This window comes from Papio anubis, chromosome 1 (genome assembly GCF_008728515.1).
Source record: "Papio anubis isolate 15944 chromosome 1, Panubis1.0, whole genome shotgun sequence".
Taxonomy (NCBI): domain Eukaryota; kingdom Metazoa; phylum Chordata; class Mammalia; order Primates; family Cercopithecidae; genus Papio; species Papio anubis.
This window is the reverse complement of record NC_044976.1, coordinates 145,839,200-145,861,796: the sequence shown is the minus strand read 5'-3', so window position 1 is coordinate 145,861,796 and position 22,597 is coordinate 145,839,200. Positions and strand designations below refer to the sequence as shown.

The window sequence follows — 22,597 nt, the reverse complement described above, 5'->3', positions numbered from 1 at the left end:
GGAGGACAGAAGCAGGAAGAAAGAAAACGACCAGCTTCTAGCTCCAAGAGCTGAGGCCTTTGCTGACAGCTGCTGTGTCAGCAGGGGACAAAGCACCTGCAGCCTCAAGCATTCTAGACAGAAGAAGCATCTCTTCTGCACTTTCTGCCTCTTCAGTAGTGGAATGTTTTTGGCATTTCAGCTCTGGTTGGGGCAGTGTCCTATAATGGTTCAAATGTCAAATCGGTAAGTGTAGCAATAAGCAGCAGCTCTCGTCAATCATCCTTTTTTTCCTTCCAGTACCTGCCACCTTTCCCTTTTGTTCTTCCAGCCCTTCTTTACAACACCTTGAGAGCAACCTACTTGTGTAAAATATCCTCTGTTTTAAATATCTGAAATGTTTTCTCTTATACTAATCAGACCTGGGTCAATACGTTCTCTTAGGATTAAAGCATTTTTTACTTAAATGAGTTAATACTTTTAAAAAGCTACTGCTGTGACTCATTTTCCTTTAAGAAGATAACCTTGTACAGTTTATCATTCTGATAAGTCCATTTCCCTTATTCCCAAATTTTTTGGAAAGAGTCTTTATTTTACTATCAGGTACCACTTATAGCTCCTCACACAGAAAAAGATTGGCTGCCAGTGTCTGTTTTCCTTTATTTCTGGTGTGACCATCTATGGGAACTTTATGAATACCTATAGAAAGTATTTGATTTAATTCTATTCAATACTTGACACACAAAGACACAAATGAATTAAAGCTGAGAAGTGAAAGACACATAGTGAAAAAACCACCTACCTATAATACATAGAAAATTTAAAGGGAAAAAAACATATAATCAGGTAATAACAATGACAAAAAAATTCTTATGTGCCAGACTGTCTGTGAAGCAGTCAGTTAACCCCCCAAAAAATCTTATGTACAAATAGTGTGTCGCAGAAGCTCTTAAAGACACCATAAGACCCTAGAAATACTATCTATTTGACCTGCTTTTCAACTGAGATAGAAAGTACCTAAACCAATAGTTCCCTTTTCTTACATAATTGGGGAACAGAGAATGTCTTTTATGTTAGGATTATGTGCATAATATCTCATTTATCTGACATATTGGGAAATGAGATATTTTATAGAAGTTAATTTTCATTATAACTAAGTCTCATCTCCTTAAGCATGAACTCTAAAAATCTTAACCATTTTTGAAGGAAATCTTTCTAGTAAGTACTACACACTTACCTGTCTTCTCACAGAGAATATAATGAATATAACTGAATCATTTTGTGAAGACTCAAAGTTTGATTATGGACATCAAATACTACATTCTCTAACTCTATAATGCCTCAGTGATTGATGAGATATACAGGGTTCTTACCCAGCTTCTACCCTAAACATCACTCAGTGACTGCACCTTACCAATTCTTGTGTCATTGTTTGAGTTCTTCTACATCCTCTCTCAGTGACAGTCTCTCCAAAGTTACTTCTTCTTCTTCTTCTTTTTTTTTTTTTTTTTTTTTTTGTCTATCGGACTTTAGCAAGTCAACCCTTAGCAATCTATGTTGAGAAGCTAGATAACCTTGACATCTGGCACTATGGATATACAAAGAGCAGACCGTTATTGAAAGAAGGGCTTAGACTAAAATGAATACATGACAAATAAGCTGAGAATGAAATTAAGTGAGATTTGTGACAGTTAATTCAACTGCTCAAAAAGTTTTTAGTATCCACAATGTATCTAACTGAGAGGTGGATGAGAATGAAGTCTAACTTTAACATGGGTGAGATCACAGACAAACACACACACACACACACACACACACACACACAGAGTTACCTGGCATCCTGTAGGTAAACAGTATTTGACAGCATATGGAGGAAGGGCTGAAGGATCAATTGTAGAATCACATTGTAGGACTAACATTATACTGATACACACACACACACACACACACACACACATCATATTAAGCTGATTTCAATATAAACAGAATCAATATAATATAAAACATTGTATGATTCAGTTTTAAAACACACTTTTAGTAAGCCAATCAGTCTAAAACACCTATTGACATGACAATTTTAATTTCATTGACCTCAGATTCTTAAAACAGAGTAACAAAAACTAACAAATACAATGTAGTGGACACTTTAAACTGAAGCCTAAGAAGATGCTTTTTACTTTAACTAGAATACAGAATATGTACCAATAGCTTTTTTTTTTTTTCAACTTTTATTTTAGATTCAGGAGGTTTGTGTGCAGGTTTCTTACATGGGTATACTGTGTGATGCTGAGGTTTGGGATACGAATGATCCCACCACCCAGATAGTGAGCATAGTACCCAACAGTTAGTTTTTCAACCCTTACTCCCCATTCCCTGCCATTAACCCTCAGGATCTACTGTTGCCATCTTTATGTCCATGAGTACCCAATGTTTAGCTCTCCCTTATAAATGAGAATATGCAATATTTGTTTGTTTTGCTCTTGTATTAATTTGCTTAGTATGAAAGCCTCCAGCTTCATAGATGTTGCTGCAAAGGACATGATTTCAGGATGTTCTTTTTGTGGTTATGTAGTATTTCGTAGTGTATATGTACCATATTTTTTAATTCAACCCACTGTTGATGGGCACCTAGGTTGATTCCATGTCTTTGCTATTGCAAATAGTACTGTGATGAACACACAAGTGCATGTTTCTTTTGGCAGAATACTTTGTCTTCCTTTGGGTGTATACCCAGTAATGGGGTTGCTGGGTCAAATGGTGGTTCTGTTTGAAGTTATTTGAAAAACCTTCAACTGCTTTCCACAGTGGCTGAACTAATTTACATTCCCACCAACAGTATACAAGCATTCAACCCTTTTCTCTGCAGCCTTGCCAGCATCTGTTGTTTTTTGACTTTTTAATAGTAGTCATTCTGACTGGTGTTAGATGGTACTCATTGTGGTTTTGATATGCAACTCTCTGATGATTAGTGATGTTGAACATGTTTGTTAGCTGTTTGTCTGCCTTCTTTTGAGAAGTGTCTGTTCATGTCTTTTACCCACTTTTTAATGGGTTGTTTTTTACTTGCTGATTTAAGTTTCTTATAGATTTTGGCTATTTGACCTTTGTCAAATGGGTGGTTTGTGAATATTTTCTCCCACTCTGTAAGTTGTCTGCTTACTCTGTTGATAGTTTGTTTTGCTGAGCTGAAGCTCTTTAGTTTAATTAGGTTCCATTTGTCAATTTTTGTTTTTGCTGCAATTGCTTTTGAGGACTTGGTCATAAGTTATTTCCCAAGGATGACATACAGAATGGTGTTTCCTAGGTTTTCCTCTAGGATTCTTATAATATGAGTTCTTACGTTTAAATCTTTAATCCATCTTGAGTTAATTTTTGCATATGGTGAAAAGTAGGGGTCTGGTTTCATTCCTCTGCATAAGGCTAGCAAGCTACCCCAGCACCATTTTAAAAATAGGGAGTCCTTTCTCCATTGATTATTTTTGTTGACTTTGTAAAAGATCAGATGGCTGTAGGTGCACAGCTGTATTTCTAGATTCTCTTTTATGTTCCACTGGTCTATGTGTTCCGTTTTTGTACCAGTATCATGTTGTTTTGGTTACTATAGCCTTATAGTATAGTTTGAAGTTGAGTAATGTGATGCCTCCAGCTTTGTTCTTTTTGCTTAGAATTGCTTTGGCTATTCAGGCTCTTTTTTGGTTCCATATGAATTTTAGAATAGCTTTTTTCTAATTCTGTGAAAAATGATATTGGTAGTTTGATGAAAATAGCATTGAATCTGTAAATTGTTTTGGGCACTATGGCCATTTCAGTGATATTGATCCTTCTACTCCATGAGCATGGAACATTTTTCCATTTGTGCCATACACGATTTATTTTACCAGTGTTTTGTAGTTTGTCTTGTAGACATCTTTCACCTCCTTGGATGGATGTATTCCTAGGTATTTACTGTTTTGTGGCTATTGTAAATTAGATTGCCTTCTTGATTTGGCTCTCAGTTTGAACATTATTGGTGTATAGAAATGCTACTCATTTTTGCACATTTATTTTGTATTCTAAAACTTTACTGATGTTGTTTGTCAGTTCTAGGAACTTTCTGGTGGAATCTTTTGGGTTTCTAGGCATAAAATCACATCAGCGAAGAAAGATAGTTTGACTTCTTCTTTTCCTACTAGTATTTATTTTCTTTCTTTCTTGTGCCTGATTGCTCTGGCAAGGACTTCCAGAACTATGTGGAGTGAGAGTGGTGAGAGTGGGCATTCTTATCTTGGTCATATTCTCAAATGGAATACTTCCAGCTTCTACCTTCTCTGTATGATGTTGGCTGTGGGTTTGTCATAGATAGCTCTTATTATTTTGAGATATGTTCCTTTGATGTCTACCTTGTTGAGGGCTTTTATCATGAAGGTATATTGGATTTTATTGAAAGTTTTTTCTATATCTATTGAGATGATCATGTGCTTTTGCTTTCAGTTCTATTTATGTGATGAATCACATTTTTAAATATATTTCCAACTCAAGGAGATTTATGAATCACATTTATTGATTTGTATATGTTTAGCCAAACTTGGCATCCTAGGAATTAAGCCTGCTTTATTGTGTTGACTTAACTTTTTTGTTGTGCTATTGAATTTGGTTTGCTAGTACTTTGTTGGGGATTTTTGTGTCTATGTTTATCAGGGATATTGGCCTATAGTTTCCTTTTTCAGTTGTGTCTTTGACAAGTTTTGCTATCAGGGAGATGCTGGCCTCATAGAATGCGTTAAGAAAGAGTCCTTCCTTCTTGATATTTTGGAATAGTTTTAGGAGAATCATTACCAACTCTTCCTTGTACATCTGGTGAAATTTGGGTGTGAATCTACCTGGTCCAGGTTTCTTTTCTTTTTTGGTAGGGAGGGGGGGGTTCTACCAAAAACAACAGCAGCAACAACAACAACAACAACAACAACAAAACCATCCTCAGACAGTATTATAAACACATCTATCCACATAAACTAGAAAATCTAGAGAAAATTCTTAGAAACAAGCAGCTTCCAAAGAGTGAATCAGGAAGAAACTAAAACGCTTTATAGACCAATGTCAAGTTTTGAAAATTGAATCAGTAATAATAATAAAAAAAATCTGTGTTAGCTTCAAGTTTAGTTTGTTCTTGTTTTGCTAGTACCTTTAGGTGAGATGTTAGTTTGTTAATTTTAGATCTTTCTAACTTGTTGAGGTAACTATTTAGCACTATAAACTTTCCTCTGAATACTGTCTTTGCTACATCCCAGAGATTTTGGTATGTTGTACCCCTGTTTTCATTTATTTTAAAGAAAATTTTGACTTTTGAATAGCTCTGGGGAATGTAAAATTTTGAGTCCTTGAAATGCCATGTAAGTATTTTCAAAATTATAGAATACTTGAAATAATTTTTTAAATTAATTAATTTTAATTTTTTTGGAGATGGAGTCTAGCTCTGTAGCCCATGCTGGAGTACAGTGGTGTGATCTCAGCTCACTGCAACCTTCGCTTTCCAGGAGGTGAATCAAGCAATTCTCCTGCCTCAGCCTCCTAGATTGCTGTGATTACAGGTGTCTGCCACCATGCCCAGCTAATTTTTGTATTTTTAGTAGAGACGGGATTTCACTGTGTTGGTCAGGCTAGTCTTGAACTCCTGACCTTTTGATCCACCCTCCTCAGCCTCCCAAAGTGTTGGGATTACAGGCATGAGCCACCATGCCAGGCCAAAATAATTTAAAGTAATTTAAAATATGTTCTGGGCCCGGCATGGTGGCTCATGCCTATAATCCCAGCATTTTGAGAGGCAAAGGCAAGTGAATGGCTTGAGTCTAGGAGTTTCAGACCAGCCTGGGCAATGTGGCAAAACCTTGTCTCTGCAAAAAAAGCAAAAACTTAGTTGGGCATGATGAAATGTGCCTGGCTACTTGAGAGGCTGAGGTGGCAGAATCACTTGGGCGAGGTTGCAGAGGTCGAGGTTGCAGTGAGCTGTGATCACACCACTACACTGCAGCCTAGGGGACAAAGTGAGACCCTTTCTTAAAAAAGAAAATTAAAATGCTCTGATCACTTACTTTGAGTCAGACAATAGGGTACACACTTTTATGGATTATTATCTTCAACATTGACAACTCCAAAAAATAAGAATTGTTGTCATTGTCATAAAGAGCAGGGAATGGATTCTTAGAGGGGCAAACCCATTTTTCAGGGCTATAAAAAATAAATTCAGTTGTGGAAACTGGCAATCTCACTCCACTCTTGTCACTACTCTTGTTACATGTTTCTGGTCTAATTTCCTCTTCTAAAATTTTTAGGAATTTCACTTGAATTAAGAACCAATGAATATGCTCTGCCTCTAAAAGCAATCAAGATTAGCCTAATAAAAAGATTAATATAAGTATATTGAAAGTCAATCAAGCGTAAAGTACTATACTTGATGTTTTGGGAAGTAAGAACAGAAAGAATAAGAATAATATCTACCTTTATGGAAGTAAGAAAAGAGTTAAATATAGGTATAATTAAATAACAATTCAAGAGTTAAACAAGCATCATAAGCACCACAATGACTTTATGCCAAACAAATGACATGGTTAAATAGTAGACAGTATGTACACGACCCTCTAGCAGGGAATAATCACTCTGGCTAAAGAAGTGCTATAGGCTTTTTAGAGCAGTCAAGTCTTCCATATACGGAAGCGGGGTATTCAATAAGTCATGTGATGAAGCTAATGTGACTCCCCTGAAAGGTAGTATGTGAAAAATCTATGTTTCAAGACGATGCTTCTGGTGAGGAAAATGACATTTGCCATTGCCGAGAAGTAAGAAAGTGCAAGGTTTAGTAAATGTATCCCAAATAGATTAATAATTTGTTGTTATTCCTGTAGCTGGATGTATTATTCCATTCTCATGCTGATAATAAAGACATACCTGAGACTGGGTAATTCATAAAGGAAAGAGATTTAATGGGCTCTCCAGTTCCACATGGCTAGGGAGGCCTCATAATCATGGCAGAAGGTGAAGGAGGAGCAAAGGCATGTCTTACACAGCAGCAGGTAAGAAAGCTTATGCAGGGAACTCCCCTTTATAAAACCATCAGATCTCATGAGATTTATTCACTATCATGAGAACAACATAGGGAAAACATGCCCCCATAGTTCAATTATCTCCCACGGGGTCCCTCCCATGACACGTGTGGATTTTTACAATTCAAGGTGAGATTTGGGTGGGGACACAGAGCCAAACCATATCACTGGATAAAGCCTAATAGAAAACAAAACTTCAAAGGGAGTTTGGGGCCTTGAATGACACTACAAGGAGTTGGAATTTTATGATACACAGGAGACCATCAGTGTTTTTATGAACTGATTAGCAACAAGATAAAGTCATATACAGAAAAATTAATCTAGAATCACATATAAAATAGACTGGAGTAGGGAAGACCATGGAGGTAGTAACAGTGAGATGGTCAAAAACATCAAACAGGAAAAATAATTATTAAAGTCATCTTCTCCTGAATGTATAGGAAGTAGTCGTGAATGAGGCAGGGATGTGGGAATGATGCATTTCAGCAGTAATCTGTGGCAAGACAAACATCTTCAGCAGTTATATATACTTTCTTTTTAATTAAAAAAAAAAAACTTTGACACTTAGGGATGGAATGTGTTAGATTGCGATATGGTATGATAATGTCACTATTCAGAAAAGAGTGTTCCTTTATCAAACATGAACAATGAAGTTAACAATCTCATAAAAGCCAACTTCCAAAAAACTAACTTACCCTTCTGTTCCTGGTTAAAAAGGGAATTGTTTTTCAGTCTGAGGATAAGAAAAAACTATGTCTTGTGATGGAATTGTTCTGTATCTTGATTGTATCAGTGTCAAAATCTTAGTTGTGATATTGTATTATAGTTTCAGAAGATGTTGTCATTGAGAGAAACTGAATTAAAGATACATGTAATCTCTTTCTTATAATTGCTTGTGAATCTATAATTATCTCAAAATAAAATATTTAAATTAAAAAATACTCTTGTGCAGGGGAGCATGCCAGGTAAGAAGACACAAACACTTTAAAGTCCAAAGAAGTTCATGCTAAAGCAATAACAACTGGATTGAGTGTTTTAATCAAGTACCATTTAATCTTCAGGAAAAACTCTTGATAGTGGAATGGTTTTTATTTCAGATGAGAAAAAATAGATGACAAAAAAAGGTTTTAGAGAGGTTTGGTAACTTGCCCAGTGTTAATACAGCTAGGAAGTGGTAGAGCTATGTGTCGGCACTGAAGCATTCAGACTCCACAGTGCATACAACCTTACAGCTTCCATATACCTATTTTTTCTACATTTTAAAAATCATGTAATAAAATATAACATATAAAAGTATATATAATATCAATTCCATTTTAATGACAAATTTAAAAGCCAAAGGCCATGTAACCATTACTCACGTTGAAAACATAGAATGTTGCCAGGACCCCAGAAATCTCCTGTCTATAATTGGAGCCCTTTCCCTTCCTCACAGATAACTATGAGGACTTTTGAAGAACCACATGCTTGCTTTTCTACTGAGAAATGCATCCCTTAACAACATAAGCAAGTTTCTCATGGTTTTCTAACTTACATTAATAGAGTTATGTTGTATGTATAATTTTTGCATCCTGCTTTGTGTAACATAATATTCATGAGTTCTATACATGTTTTTGAGAGTAGACATACTTCACTCATTTTTAGTTCTGTGTAGTATTCCTGTAGGGCAAATGTTATTTATTTATTCTACTCTTGATAGATATTTAGAATGTTTCTATATTTTAGCTATGACATCAGTGTAATTATACATATTTTTGTACATGTGTCCTGAAGCACATGTATACAAGTTTTCTAGGACAAATGTCCTGGAGAGAAATTGTTGAAATATGTTCAGTTTTACCAGACAGTGCTCATCTCTTTTTGAAAGTGTGTCAATTCTAGTGTACATGTGAGTCCATGTGAGTTCTCATTGTTCTATATCCTCAAAAAGACCTTATTGTCAGACTTTGACATTTTTGGCAGTATTAGATGTAAAAAATGATATCTTGTTTTGGTATTATCTTTTACTTTTGGATTATTACAGAGGTTGGCCCATTTTCTTATGTTTATCAGACATTTTATTTTTCTTCTTTTGTGAAATGACTTTTCAGGTGCTAACTCCAGTTTATTATAGATGTGTAGGAATGTTTTATATATTCTGGATACAGTTTTCTGATGGTTACATGTGTTCTAAATATCATCTCTCTTACTACTCATCTTTGTGGGTATTTATAGTATATTTTGATAAAAGTAAATGTTAATTTTAATAACTCCTTTATTATTATGAAACTACCTTTTTATATCTAATAATACTGCTCACTGTAAAGCATTCTTTGTCTGATATTAAAATAGGTCCATCAGTTTTCTTTTCCTTTTCATTCTTTGACATTAAACCCTGTTATGTGATTTTGTTTTAGAACAGGAGGCTTAACAGCTATTTCAGGGTCCTCTCCTCTAACTTTGGGGACTCCTCAGGATATAACTATTGGCTAAACACTCCTTGTAACACTCACTCAAGGACTATACCAAATCCACATTAATGGGAATCCATTTGAGGACTATCTACTAGTCCAAGCACCAAACCTTATTGCCAACATCTTTTATAATTAATGGTTAGCTGGCATTAATGAGATGTGGTTGTACGGAGGAATGGATGTTAATCATTTACCAGATAGCCTCCATAAATGTTGTGGTTTCATTCAACGGCATTTTATTAAGCCTTGAGGAAAAATGAAGGAGCACTACACCTATTGACATAAAAGGATGTTTATTCCATGTGAATTAGAGGAAAAAAGCAAGTTGCAGAACAGGATAAATTATACGACCAATTATTTTGAATCAATTTTGTGCATATACTTTTAAGTAAGTAATTATTCATTCAATCAGCAAGTTAGTTATTGAGTGCCTCTCCTGTTCTGGGCACTATTTCAAAACAAAGTCAAAAGCTTCCAAGCCAATTGCCTTCTTTTTCAGGGCTCTTCCTCCATCCACTTCAGTACTTCTATCATGATCACATACCTTTAAAACTTGGTTAGATAGCAAAAACTCACTAAGCTTTTATTTCCTGACCAACAAAATGGGATAATATTCCTTGCCCTGGTGGTCTGACAGTTGATCTGAGAATCGAACAAGTGAGCATATGTGAATGTGCTTTAGTAGTAATAAGCACTGTGCACATAGAATGGCCACACATAGAGCTGTCCCTTGCTTGTAGTATGAGTTAAAGTCTTACTTGTTATGGGAAGCTCACCTTAGACTATCTCCTCCAGTTCTGACCTATGTCATGTGCTGCACTTCTCTTGTAAAAACTAAACTAATATCTCTCAAAAATAAGCTTAGGCAGGTCTGTATTCCTCCCTGGTACACTATCTGTCATTAGCCAATAGTTTCTTATATCTGTGTGCTATCTTTTCACTTAAAATTCATTACTTTCCAGTTAAGTCCAGAAAGTGCAAAGAAACAAGTATTTACTACATACTGTAAAATAATTTTTGTAAGTCTGCTGGATTTAGATTTGGTTTCTGATCATCATCTGGCTCATCAGTAATTATGGGGTAGCTACTGTGAGCCAGGCATTGTGTTGCATGCTGGTAATACAGAAGTTGTCAGAACAGTCATGGTTACTTCCTTCACAAAACTTTCAATCTAAACGAAAGAACAGACTAGACTTTAGATGTATTATGTGGATGTAAAGTTTACTTTTTAAAAACCAGATGGATAGAAGGAAAATATGGGATAAGGAAGGGAGAGGTGGATGCTAACCTAGTCTGGGTAAGTTACATAATGGGGCTTATCTGAGAAACTAACCTTGATTTTTATTTTATTTATTTATTTATTTGTTTGTTTATTTATTTATTTATTTTTTGAGATGGAGTTTTGCTCTTGTTGCCTAGACTGGAGTACAATGGTGCAATCTCGGCTCACTGGAACCTCCGCCTCCCGTGTTCAAGTGATTCTTCTGCCTTAGCCTCCTGAGTAGCTGGGATTACAGGCACCTGCCACCATGCCCAGATAATTTTGTATTTTTAGTAGAGATGGGGTTTTGCCATGTTGGCCAGACTGGTCTTGAACTCCTGACCTCAGGTGTTACACCCACCTCAGCTTCCCAAAGTGCTGGAATTACAGGCTTGAGTCACTGCTCCCAGCTGAAACTGACCTTTAAGCTAAACTTGGCACTCAGAGCTACTTCATCAAGAGGAAGATGCCATAAGTCATTATTTCACTAATGATAACAAACAAATATTTTATAACAATAAGAGAAAAGTTTTCAAAGATATATTAATAAGTTGATTATTATTTGCAAAAATTAAATATGATGGGTTTATTAGGTCAGCAAGCTGCCACTAGAACCTGGCTCTCCTTATTGGCCTTTAAAATGTCTATTGTATTGAAACAAAGTTTAAGAAAATGGAAATTTTATTCACTTATTTATTCTTGCCACTCTTAGCATGAAGAAAGTCATTTTAAATGTATCTTCACACACTACCTCCCATCAAAACACACACACACAAAACACCTCTCTGTGTTAAATGTGGATTAAGTAAAATTTAGGAATCAGTCAGGGTTTCAACTGGAAACCAATGACACTCAAATGGCAATGGAAGAGATTTTAGTGGAACTCCTATTTACAAAGATGCGGACAGGGTTAAGGGAAAGCAAACAGTGATAATAAAGCATCCCCAGCTAGTACTAGCTAGGATTGCTAGACCATTCTAACTAGTCGGCTCGGAGTCAGTAAACATCTTTATGTTTGTAGGGGAAAGGGCGAGAACAAATTCAGGAACCTGAAGAAACCTGATGCTATAGGAAAGGGCCTTTGAATAGGAACTGTAGCGTTTACTAGAGGAATGCAGCCCTGGAATCCAGAGCCATGCAGAAAGACAGCCAAAGGGAATAAGTTCTGAGACTCCACACTCCTCTCACCCTCTCGTCTTTTGCTGTTGCTGCCCATGGACAAACCAACAGGAAGCCAGAGAGAGAGACGAAGCCCACTGCCACTGTGAGGAAAGGGTCAGCCTTGCAGGGCATGGGACAGAGTGGAAAAGGAGAGTGAATCTAGAAAAGCAAAAAGAAATATTCAGCATAAAAAATATCATTTGTTCTATTATATCGTACCACATTGTATTTTTTCAGGCTTTTTCTTGCTTATTCTCTGGTACTAATAATCAGTAAGACAGCTGAAGCAAAATAAAACTGTAACATGCCATGTGGCAAAGGGGGTCAGGTTCTGGCTTAATTCCGTTTAATTTAATCTAGTTCTAGACATTCAGCTCTTCAATGGATGAGCCACAAAATGGATACTTAATTCCCATTGACTGTACAACAGAAGGAATTTCAAGTTTATCACCTTTCTGTTTCCATAATGATAGGATTTTTAAGGTGTTTAATTTTCACAAGGAAGCTGGATGATTATTGTCCATAAAGCGTATCCACTGGGATATATATCTTTGTGCCTCTTCATCATGTTATGTCAAATTGTATTTCCAAAGGTGCTCAATAGGTTGTCATATATAACCAAGGAAATTCAATGCAAGTATAATACAAAGTAAATTTAATACAAGGTAACTCTATTTACACTGTAGAATTCTGTTTACTGTAAGAATTAAACAACAATGCTTTAGTGTGTCATAAAAATAACATGCATAGTGAATATAGATGCTCCAAATATATTTGTTTGTCTTTTCCAGTGCAGCATGGCAATAGAAGTATCAACTGAGGGCTCCCCCCAAGGTCCAGAAGTTGATTGAATGTGGCAGATATCTCCCTGTGTGAATACTTGATCCTTCAATTAAAAAAGGAAAAGAGAGAAGAGCTTTCACATTGTGGGATAATGCCTTATTACTGTTATGCTCTCCTAAAAATGGAATCAACGGAATCTAAAAAAGACTGTGCTTGGGAAATTCTACCTGACAAACTGACTGGAGGTGTTTCATAAAAGTTACACAAGGTTTGCTCAAAACTGTCAAGCAGTTTTCCTAAGTGATTCGCTGAGTTCCATAATCCATTTCACCTATTAAAACTGAACATTTCTAGGAAAGAAAATAGAATCACGTTTTGACCATTTAAAAATAAAGTTATTTCAAAATAAAAAGTAAGAAAATCAAACGAAATACCAAACAGTTACCTCTCTAAAACCAGAGAAAAACCAGAACACAGATCTTATGAATTTTAAATATTGGCACTAAGAACAGGACATTGAACAGGTAAAAGTAACAAAATTTTGTTTTCATATGGCTAGATTAAATTCTACATTATAAGCCTTTCTACAAAAAGTAGAAGCAGGTAGTATAGTGAAGAAAACCATGAAGTTTTGTCATTCACACCTTGCTTTGATTTGTACAACCTTTCTGCTTAATCAGCTGTCTTGATTTTGAGTAATTAAATTGTTTAATACTTATAAATCTAAGTTTCCACATTTGTGAAATAACAATACCTATTTCATGGGCTAGTTATGGGAATTAAAGTACCTGGCAAATTCTTATAAATTATAGCTATTATTATTATTACTAGTGTTATTAGTGTTAGCAGGAAATCAAGTATTTCTTTCTATGCATGTATAGAATATTTAATTTGTATTTATACATACATCTTCATGTGCATACATTATAAAAATTTATTTCTATAGCATCATCTCTTAATGTGAAGGACAACATATATAGAGCGTATATGAAAGATCTATAGTTAACTGATTTCTCTACCATCCATTACTGGCAGAATGTAAAAGCTCAAAACACTGAGCCAAATTTTTTTTTAATAATGTTCTATTGTCTTCAAGGTGCTACCTGTAAGTCTACAAAAATAATCAGCCTCCTAAGATGTTTCTATTATTTTTGACATGATTGCCACCGTTTTGATACATGTTCACATATAAATTCTCACAAAGATGGACCAATATGAAAGACTAAATTAGGAAAATATTTCCATAAGCTTCTCAGGTCCACTTCACTTCTCAAGAAGATCCTAGACCATGTCTAATGGGTGCCCAGCTCTCATGCTTCTCCCTCTCTCTCTTTTTTGTTTTAGACATGGTCTCACCCTGTCACCCAGGCTTAAGTGCAGTGGCACAATTGTGATTCACTGCAACCCCTGACTCCCACGTTCAAGTGATTCTCATGCCCCAGCCTCCCAAGTAGCTGGGACTACAGGCACACACTACCATGGCTAATTTTTGTTTTTTGTTTTTTGTTTTTTTGTTTTGGTAGAGACAGGGTTTCATCATGTTTCCCAGACTGGTCTCGAACTCCTGGGCTCAAGTGATCTGCCCACCTCGACCTCCCAAATTGCTGGGATTACAGGCGTGAGCCGCCACGCGCAGCCAAATGCTTCTCTCTTAATTATGCCCATGTTGTTATTAACAAATCCTGATCACAGTAAAAATACATCCTTTCATACTGAGACACGCAAAGCGCAAACAAGACAAGTCTATGTGCTGTCTTTCATTAGAATATCTACAGATTACCAGGCTGATGAAATCTTAAGCAAAAGGACTAGGTCTCTAAGTGTGTGCTTTAAGCCTTCAGCAGGCCCAAGAGGAAGATTCATTTCTGCTGCCTTTGAAATTATCCCACCTGTATAACAGAATCATAAAATGTGCTCACAGTGTGCATTTGTGTATGTTGTATGATTGCATATGAATATGCTTCTCACATCAACACTATTACAGTTTTGTTATTGTCCCTATCATCAGTAAATATGAATTCATTCGACAGCTTTATAACACCCCTCTACTCTGTGGCACTCTGTCAAGGGCCAGGACTAGGGCAGTGAAAAAGGCACATATGATTCCTGCCTTCATGCGGCTTAGTCTAATAAAGGAACTATTTTAGGTCGATTTACTTAGGTAAAAATAGAGATTAGTTACAAGGAATTATGGCTATTAATAAAAGATAAACATTTTATATTCCATATTTTTAGTTAGTATTTTAAAAAACACATATTCTAATTAGTTTAAAATGTCACTTTAAATGTTATGCTAGATAATGACGAATAAGTTTGGCATAGTCAGATAGCTATGCTGTTTTAGCAAGGTAGACTTGAAGTGTGAAGAAAAAACATATTTCAGGATTCTAAGGCCTAAGCTTCTAAAAGGGAATATGGCTCATGAGAATTTGGAAGCTCTCAAAAGCATAACTTTAATTATGCAATTGCAATCTACACAATACAGGTCACAAATTTATTAGACAGTAATCCTTTGTGCTACTTCTCTGTGATGGCTAAGGTCTTACAAAGGAAGCATCAAGGTCCCACATAATAAGGGTTCCTAGGAACCTTGGACCTAAAAGTCGCTCTTTTCGGCGGTTTTAAAATCATGTCTGAAATCGCAGCCTGTAAAGAACACCTTTGCCAGAGGGAACGTGGGTGCAAAGGACTCTGATTAGAGAAACACAGAGCTGAAGTGTCACACCATCATTTTTGCAGGTATGTGAAGCAAGGGACTAGAATTAAGCAGGACATATTTGAAGACGAGCAAAGCCTTAGGTGTGAATCAAGTGATAATGACTCAGTACTTAAAGACTGTACTTGGCAGACTGACGCGATTAATAGCAAGTAACATTGTAATAGTAAAATCACAGAAATGTCCATCAGTAAAAAGATGGGTCTTATAAGCTGTAGTTTCATCAGTGGGATTGCATACCGCCTTTTGAAAGAATGAGGTCACGTTCCACTGAACTGCAAGGAAAGATGTTTGCACCATATTGTGAAGTGAGAAAAGTAAACTCCACAACAACGCAAATAGTATGAGCTCACTCTTGTTTAACAAATGCATATTTTATGCATAGATCTCTAAGTGATTATTAATCAACAAATTTGTTTGTTTTAAACTAACACTGCTCTTAATCTTTTTTTTTCTAGTGTAGAAGTTTATGGCATTTTATTACATCCTCCCTATATCATTTTTTTTATTACGGTAGAAAACACAACATAAAATTGGGCATCTTAACCATTTTAAGTGTACGATCATGTTATCTACATACACATGGTTGTGCAACAGATTTGTAGAACTTTGTCGTCTTGGAAAACTGAAGCTCTAAACCCATTGAACAGCAACTCTCCATTTTCCCCTTCCACCCAGCCCTTGGTAACTGTAATTCTGCTTTCTGTGTCTGTGCATTCAACTACTGTAGATATAAACTCACATAAGTGCAATCATGCAGTATTTGTCTTTTTGTGAGTGGCTTATTTCATTTACCATAATGTCCTCAAGTTTCATCCACATTGTATCGTATGACAGGACTTCCTTCTTTTTAAGGCCGAATGATATTCCATTGTATAAATATATCACATTTTTCTTATGCATTTATCTGTCCATAGACACTTGAATTTTTGCACCTCTTAGCTACTGTGAATAATGCTGCAATGTATCTCGTTTCCAATTCTTTTGGATATATTTCAAGAAGTGGGATTGCTACATCATATAATAATTCTATTATTAATTATCTAAGGAACCTCTATACTGTTTTTCATAGCAGATGCACCACTTAATATTCCCACCAACAGTACTTAAGGGTCCCAATTTCTCCACATCCTTTCCAGAATGTGTTGTTTTCTGTTTTTTACTTTAATAATGGTGATCAACAAATTTTTAACTGAGCAATTATTATGTGCCAAGGCACTATTCTTGGAGCTGCTGGTACACTACTGAACAAAAGACACCAAATTAGGAAAAATTCTCAGGGCTCATGAAGTATGTACTGAACCAACTAGCAAGCTCCCCAGCACAGACACTGTGGAGAAGGACCAGGTTGGGAGATAAGGAAGAGAACTGAAATAACAAAGGGAGAGGATATTTTCTTAAAGCCCTGGTTAAGGATTACCATCAGACTTTCACGAGTAGGAGCTGATCATTTCAGTCAGAATCAGTTACGAAAAGGAGAGAATGTTTCGTACGACATGGTGGCCAAAGGATACCAACTGTTTGATTGGCAAGAATTGGACATTTATGTCAGAACCATGTATACCTTTCATATTTTGTCATATATAGGCATGCATAAAAATATACCTAGTTCTCACTATAGAAGGTGGGTTTAATTTTTCTCAACAAATCTTTGTTCATGTTTATAAATCCCTAGTGAAAAAACATTCCTTTAGGTACATAACTGACTAACAGAGTCAAGATTTTGAAACCTGAGTGTGCAAAACCAGGCAAGTAGTACCAGTTTCAGACTAAACACATGTATATCTCTGGTCCTGCAACATCTTTATGAGGATGCAGAGGGATGACATGTCCACATCTCACAGGGCATCATTAGGAGCTGCTTCTTTGTATACCTGGCACCTTGTACACCTCCCTACCTTGTGAGCATTCATTTATATGGATATTTTCCCCAAGGGACTCTGACATCCTTGAGATCAAGAAGCAAGGAAATTCACTGTATATATAAGAGTGATGGAACCTAGTAGGCCATCAAAATACATACTTTGAATGAACAATTGCAAATTTTTTGCATGGCATGAAGAGGCTCCTGAAGCGATCTGGGTAAGCAATATTAATGACCTTCACTAGTGAAGTGCAGTCGAGGGGTTGTGTGGTGACAGCAGTCAGGGATGAACAAGGATTAAAGTGAAGACTGCTGCTCAGTATCCTGGCTGGCAGGGCTGGGTGGTGCAAATCCATGAGAGAGGGAATACAGGAGAAAGAGCAAGTAGAGAGACAGAGACCGTGAGGAGAAATCAACTTGGATATGCTGAGTTGAAGATGTAACACAAATTCAGGTGGAGGATTTTGTGAGAGGTCTCAGTTGGAAAATGTATTAAATACCCAGGAGCATTTTGATGACAACCAAGGCAGTGGAAGATTCTGATTATTTAGGAGGCCCGTGGTGGAGCCTAGAATCTACTTCTTCAATTGGTGCTCCCAAGATGGTTCTAAGAATCAGATAAGTTTGAGAAATACCATTTAAAATCTTTTGAAAGGGTTTATTTAGTTACACAAGAATGAAGTCTATCTTATTCTCCAATTGTATTTGTCTTCTGCAGCATATTCAGAAATTAGAAAGCAACCATTAGGTAGCATATATTGCCACGTGGGCCTAGTACCATTAACTTTGAATTGGGTATAATCCAGAAAAGAAAATTAAAAATTGTTTGGTCAAATGCAAGATCGACACTCCCAAAATAGAAACCCAGGCCCAGAACCTACACAGCTAGAAAAATATATTTAGGAACGAATGCATTTTGAACAAATATATTGCAGGCACTGGATGGTATCATCTCTCTTGGTATCATTAAAAAGCCAGGGCTTTGGAATATATATGCCACCGATCAAAGGTAATTTCCACAAGAGACATTAAATGAATTAAATATTATTGGGCACCAATAAAAAGTAGAACATTGTGTTAGGCTCTGTGGAGTGAAAGAGAAATTAATGATTTATGGCCCTTATCATCTGGTGGGAGTGTTTGACATATACCCAAATAACTTTAAGCACAGGCTGAATGAAATTCCATTATGAAGGCATAGAAACAGGTCACATAGTCAAGAGAAGAGGGAAAGTTTACGTTAAACTTAAGGAACAGTAGAATGATTCCATAGAATAAGAGGCCTACGGTTAGCCTAGAAGAAGGAGTTGGATTTCTACAGGTAAAGACAGGGTGCTGATGGATGGGATTGTTAATCTCAGTTTTCTTTTCTTTTCTTTTCTTTTTTTTTTTGAGACGGAGTCTTGCTCTGCGACCCAGGTTGGAGTGCAGTGACACGATCTCGGCTCACTGCAAGCTCTGCCTCCCAGGTTCACGCTATTCTCCTGCCTTAGCCTCCCCAGTAGCTGGGACTACAGGCGCCCACCACCACGCCTGGCTAATATTTTGTATTTTTAGTACAGACGGGGTTTCACCATGTTAGCCAGGATGGTCTCGATCTCCTGACCTCGTGATCTGCCCGCCTCAGCCTCCCAAAGCGCTGAGATTACAGGCATGAGTCACAGCATCCGGCCTGTTAATCTCAATTTTCTAATCAAGGAAACTGGGGTCCATGGAAGTTAATGAATTTCCCAAGGTAACACAGTCACTGTACATTAGAAACAATTTTTTACTCCAGGACTATTTGACTCCACCCATGTTTCACAACCCAACATTAAGCCATAAATATTACAGCGTGGCTAGAAAGGAAGATATGTTACAAGGCAATGTGTATTCAGGTTGAGTCACAAGTTGGTAGTAACCTGAATACCAGACTAAAAATTTGGACTTTATTCTTTGGGCATTGGAGGAGAAGCGTGGGGACTTTGAAGACAGATAGAGAGACAAGATGTTTTCCAACAATCAGATTATCCCTCTCTAGACAATCAACAAGAGAAACAAAATGCTAAAAAATTGGGGGAAAGTGGGGAGAAATAGTAAAAAAAAGAGTAGTTTTTAAAAAAATAAAACTACCTTTTAAATGTCTAACCATTGTACCACAATTAAAATTCTAAAAATCCCACTGTGATTAAACACAAGACTTTGGAATACCATGGAAGTGCTAATACAAATCTCCAAAATCTTCCAAATTCTTCTTGCTTGATGAGTACATTTTAAAACTGCTTGCAAATATACAACACATACACAAATACACAAAACATTCAAAGAGCTTTGAAATGTGGAAAATATTTCCCTGAACAATTGAAGATTCTGAGTTCAATTGTAGTTCCAATTGCATTTACCAATTGGGATGGAGGGAAGTGTTCTACTATGCAAATCATGTAATAGCATTTCACAGCAATCTGATTGAAATAAATCATTAACATTTTCATTGTCACCTATGAATTAGAGTTCTTTGTGGAGTAAGAATCATAACAAGATGGTTGATGGCTTAATATAGTATCAAATAGGCATCCATTTATTTTTTCTTGGAAAATTTGTAATAGTACAGGAATAACTTCAATAGCACAGATGATAACTCACTCTGATTATTAGAATTCTCTCCATTACCTCAAATATATCTAGTGCATTTGCCAAAAGTTTAATTAAAATGAGATGGCTGGAATAATTAATATCGTAGTAAACATAAGACAAACTAATAAAACTGTAACTTTTTTTCTTTCATTCTTTGTGCCTATGCTAAAAGAGTCCATTTCAATTTTCAGTAATGAGTTACTTAAAAGAGTTTCTATGATATTAAAAGTCTTCTTGATATTTGTCTCAAAGAGGAATGAAATTTAATGTCAACTAAGCTTCCATCATTGTGAAACAATGGTACTATGTTATGTGAATCTTAAAGATATTTCCACTAAACGAATAAAGCAATTTCTACTCAAAACTACTATAAATTCTTCATAATGAGGTTTTATTTTAGTGAAACATAACTGACTAACTTAATTTACTAAACTGGACAAAAACATATATATTGCTTAGAAATGCACAAAACTTGCTTCCAGCTAAATATGTATAAATGTATGTGTGTTTAATCTATGCGTTGTTTAAAAACTGCATGTTGAAATATTTATAAATAGTACATTAAAAAATACAGAGTTCCAAGTGGCCTCTTTTAAAATAAACTTATTAAATCAAAAGCGTTTTGACACCATATGTACATGAACTTTCCACCTCTCTCCTTCTCCGAGGAAGAACTAATGGCTTTTAAAAACAGAAAGTCATTAAGATACAATGTCACTCTCACTACGGCATTTTTTGGGAATCCTCCCCATTTGCTCTCTTCACCTCTCCTGGAGCATATTAAACAATAAGATGCAGTACACAAGAACTATCAAAAGGGAGCACTTTTGAGCCACCAAAATTGTGTGTTAGCCTAAAAACCACAATCTCCCCAACTACAGACAATGATACTATCTTAGGTATTTTATGTGCTAAAATGATCATTAAAAATTAAGCACCACATATAAGCTGCCATTTAGAATATTAATTTACCTTTGCTAATCATCTTTTTAACTTGAGGCTAAAAGAGTTCACTTACCATTCGGATATTCAGGCTCAGTCCAGGAGACATTAAAGGAGTCAGGTGAATATGAGTGGACTTCGGGGGCTGGCACGCCTTCGGGTATGTCCTCGTCAGTTAGGGCCTCACTGGCTTCACTCACTGTGCACCCACCACCCGTGCAAGCCTAAACAGAGATGCAAAAATGCGCACTTCACTCTTGGTCCCGAAAGTTTTCATGAACATTGAGGACAGAGAATTCACAATAAGAGTTTCAGATTTTGTTATATAGTGCTACCTTTACTCCCCCAAAATAAATTCATTTCAATGTTAAGATTTAACATTTATTTAGTTTGCTTTATAAGGCATAAGATAACCATCCCCAATAGTTAGAGAATAACCGAGACAGTATGAATGTATGAATTAGGGAAGCATCCTAAGTGAGAGCCTAGAGATGTGGGGCATATATTGACTGGATAAACAGCCCTGCTGAAGTTAGCCTTGCACAAAGCTTTCCAGAGTGAATTAAACGTGCACACACACACACACACACACAGCATGTGTACACATAACATAAGTAAAGTACTAGAGGATGAAGACTACTTTAAGGTAAAACAACTGACTTCTAGGGAAGAAAAGATGTGCAGCAAATACAATTGCCTTTTATTTCTACAGTGTGACCAATATGTTTACAGTATAACACCAAGAAAAACGAAATAAAACAATGTTTCTCATAAAACAATAAATACAAAGCAATTGTTGAGTGAATGTTTAATGGCTTAAAGGATCACATAATTTACTTATGTGTCAGAGTAGATAGGCTTCATCAAAACATGTCTGATAAATTTAACATGATCACAGAACTCTCTGTTCCCTAATTACGTATCACTAATGTCAGAAATGGTAACATGAATGTTACAGAAATTTCTGTGTACACTTTCAGAGTAAACTGCAAATAATTTTTTTAACCTTACCGGACAAGCAATTTTCCAGGTAATTGATACATACATTAAGGGGTTTTTTAGCCCATATTTGCTAGCAAATATTAGTAATTATATCCTTATATAACAATGATATTTGAAAACTATACTTAAGCTTGGTTCAGTATCTCTTCAAGTTACAATTTCAATTGATACCACGAAGTTTAAAAATATTTCAAAAAGTACTAAATTTTACCAAAATCAAAAAGAAAATAAAGCAAAATCATAAGACAGTGTAAAAAAGCAGAGTTATGTAGCTCACTTTTGTGTAAGACAGGTATTACTAAGATAAAAAGTTAAAGCGTCTCTTTCTTTAGGCATCTCCTCTGATTTCTCAGTTTGATACTGAGGGAGTGATTTTGTGATTCTTAAAGCAGTAAATATTCTTTTCCATAAAGACAGAAGGAGGCTGACCGATTTTTAGATTTTTAAAAAATATCGGAGTATACTACTCTTTGCAACGTTGTTGAAACTTGTTGCAAATTCTTCATTATAAGCATAAACAACAGTTTATGGTCAACAAACATGGATATTCATCTCAGTTGCTATTACAAGACTATAGCAGCAGCCCATTTCTTCAGGATAATTTCTTACCAGCTTAAGCAAGTTTCAGATGAGTTAAATTGTGGTCTGGGCATGAAATTGCATTAGGATTGGGTACCTAATTAACCTCTGTGGGTTTTCTCTAATTCTCAGCTGTGGCATGTGCCTTTCTATGCAAGAAAAAAACCA

At 36.0% G+C, this 22,597-nt stretch overlaps 1 protein-coding gene across 1 annotated transcript in view; it reads right to left on the bottom strand.

Annotated features, from left to right (window-relative positions):
* The window catches only part of USH2A (usherin), a 790,277-nt gene that overhangs the window by 344,372 nt on the left and 423,308 nt on the right, over nucleotides 1–22,597 (bottom strand). Inside the window, exon 34 of the mRNA XM_021927201.2 lies at nucleotides 20,925–21,072. Coding sequence (XP_021782893.2) covers nucleotides 20,925–21,072 — 148 coding nt within the window. The remainder of the gene's footprint in view (nucleotides 1–20,924; nucleotides 21,073–22,597) is intronic.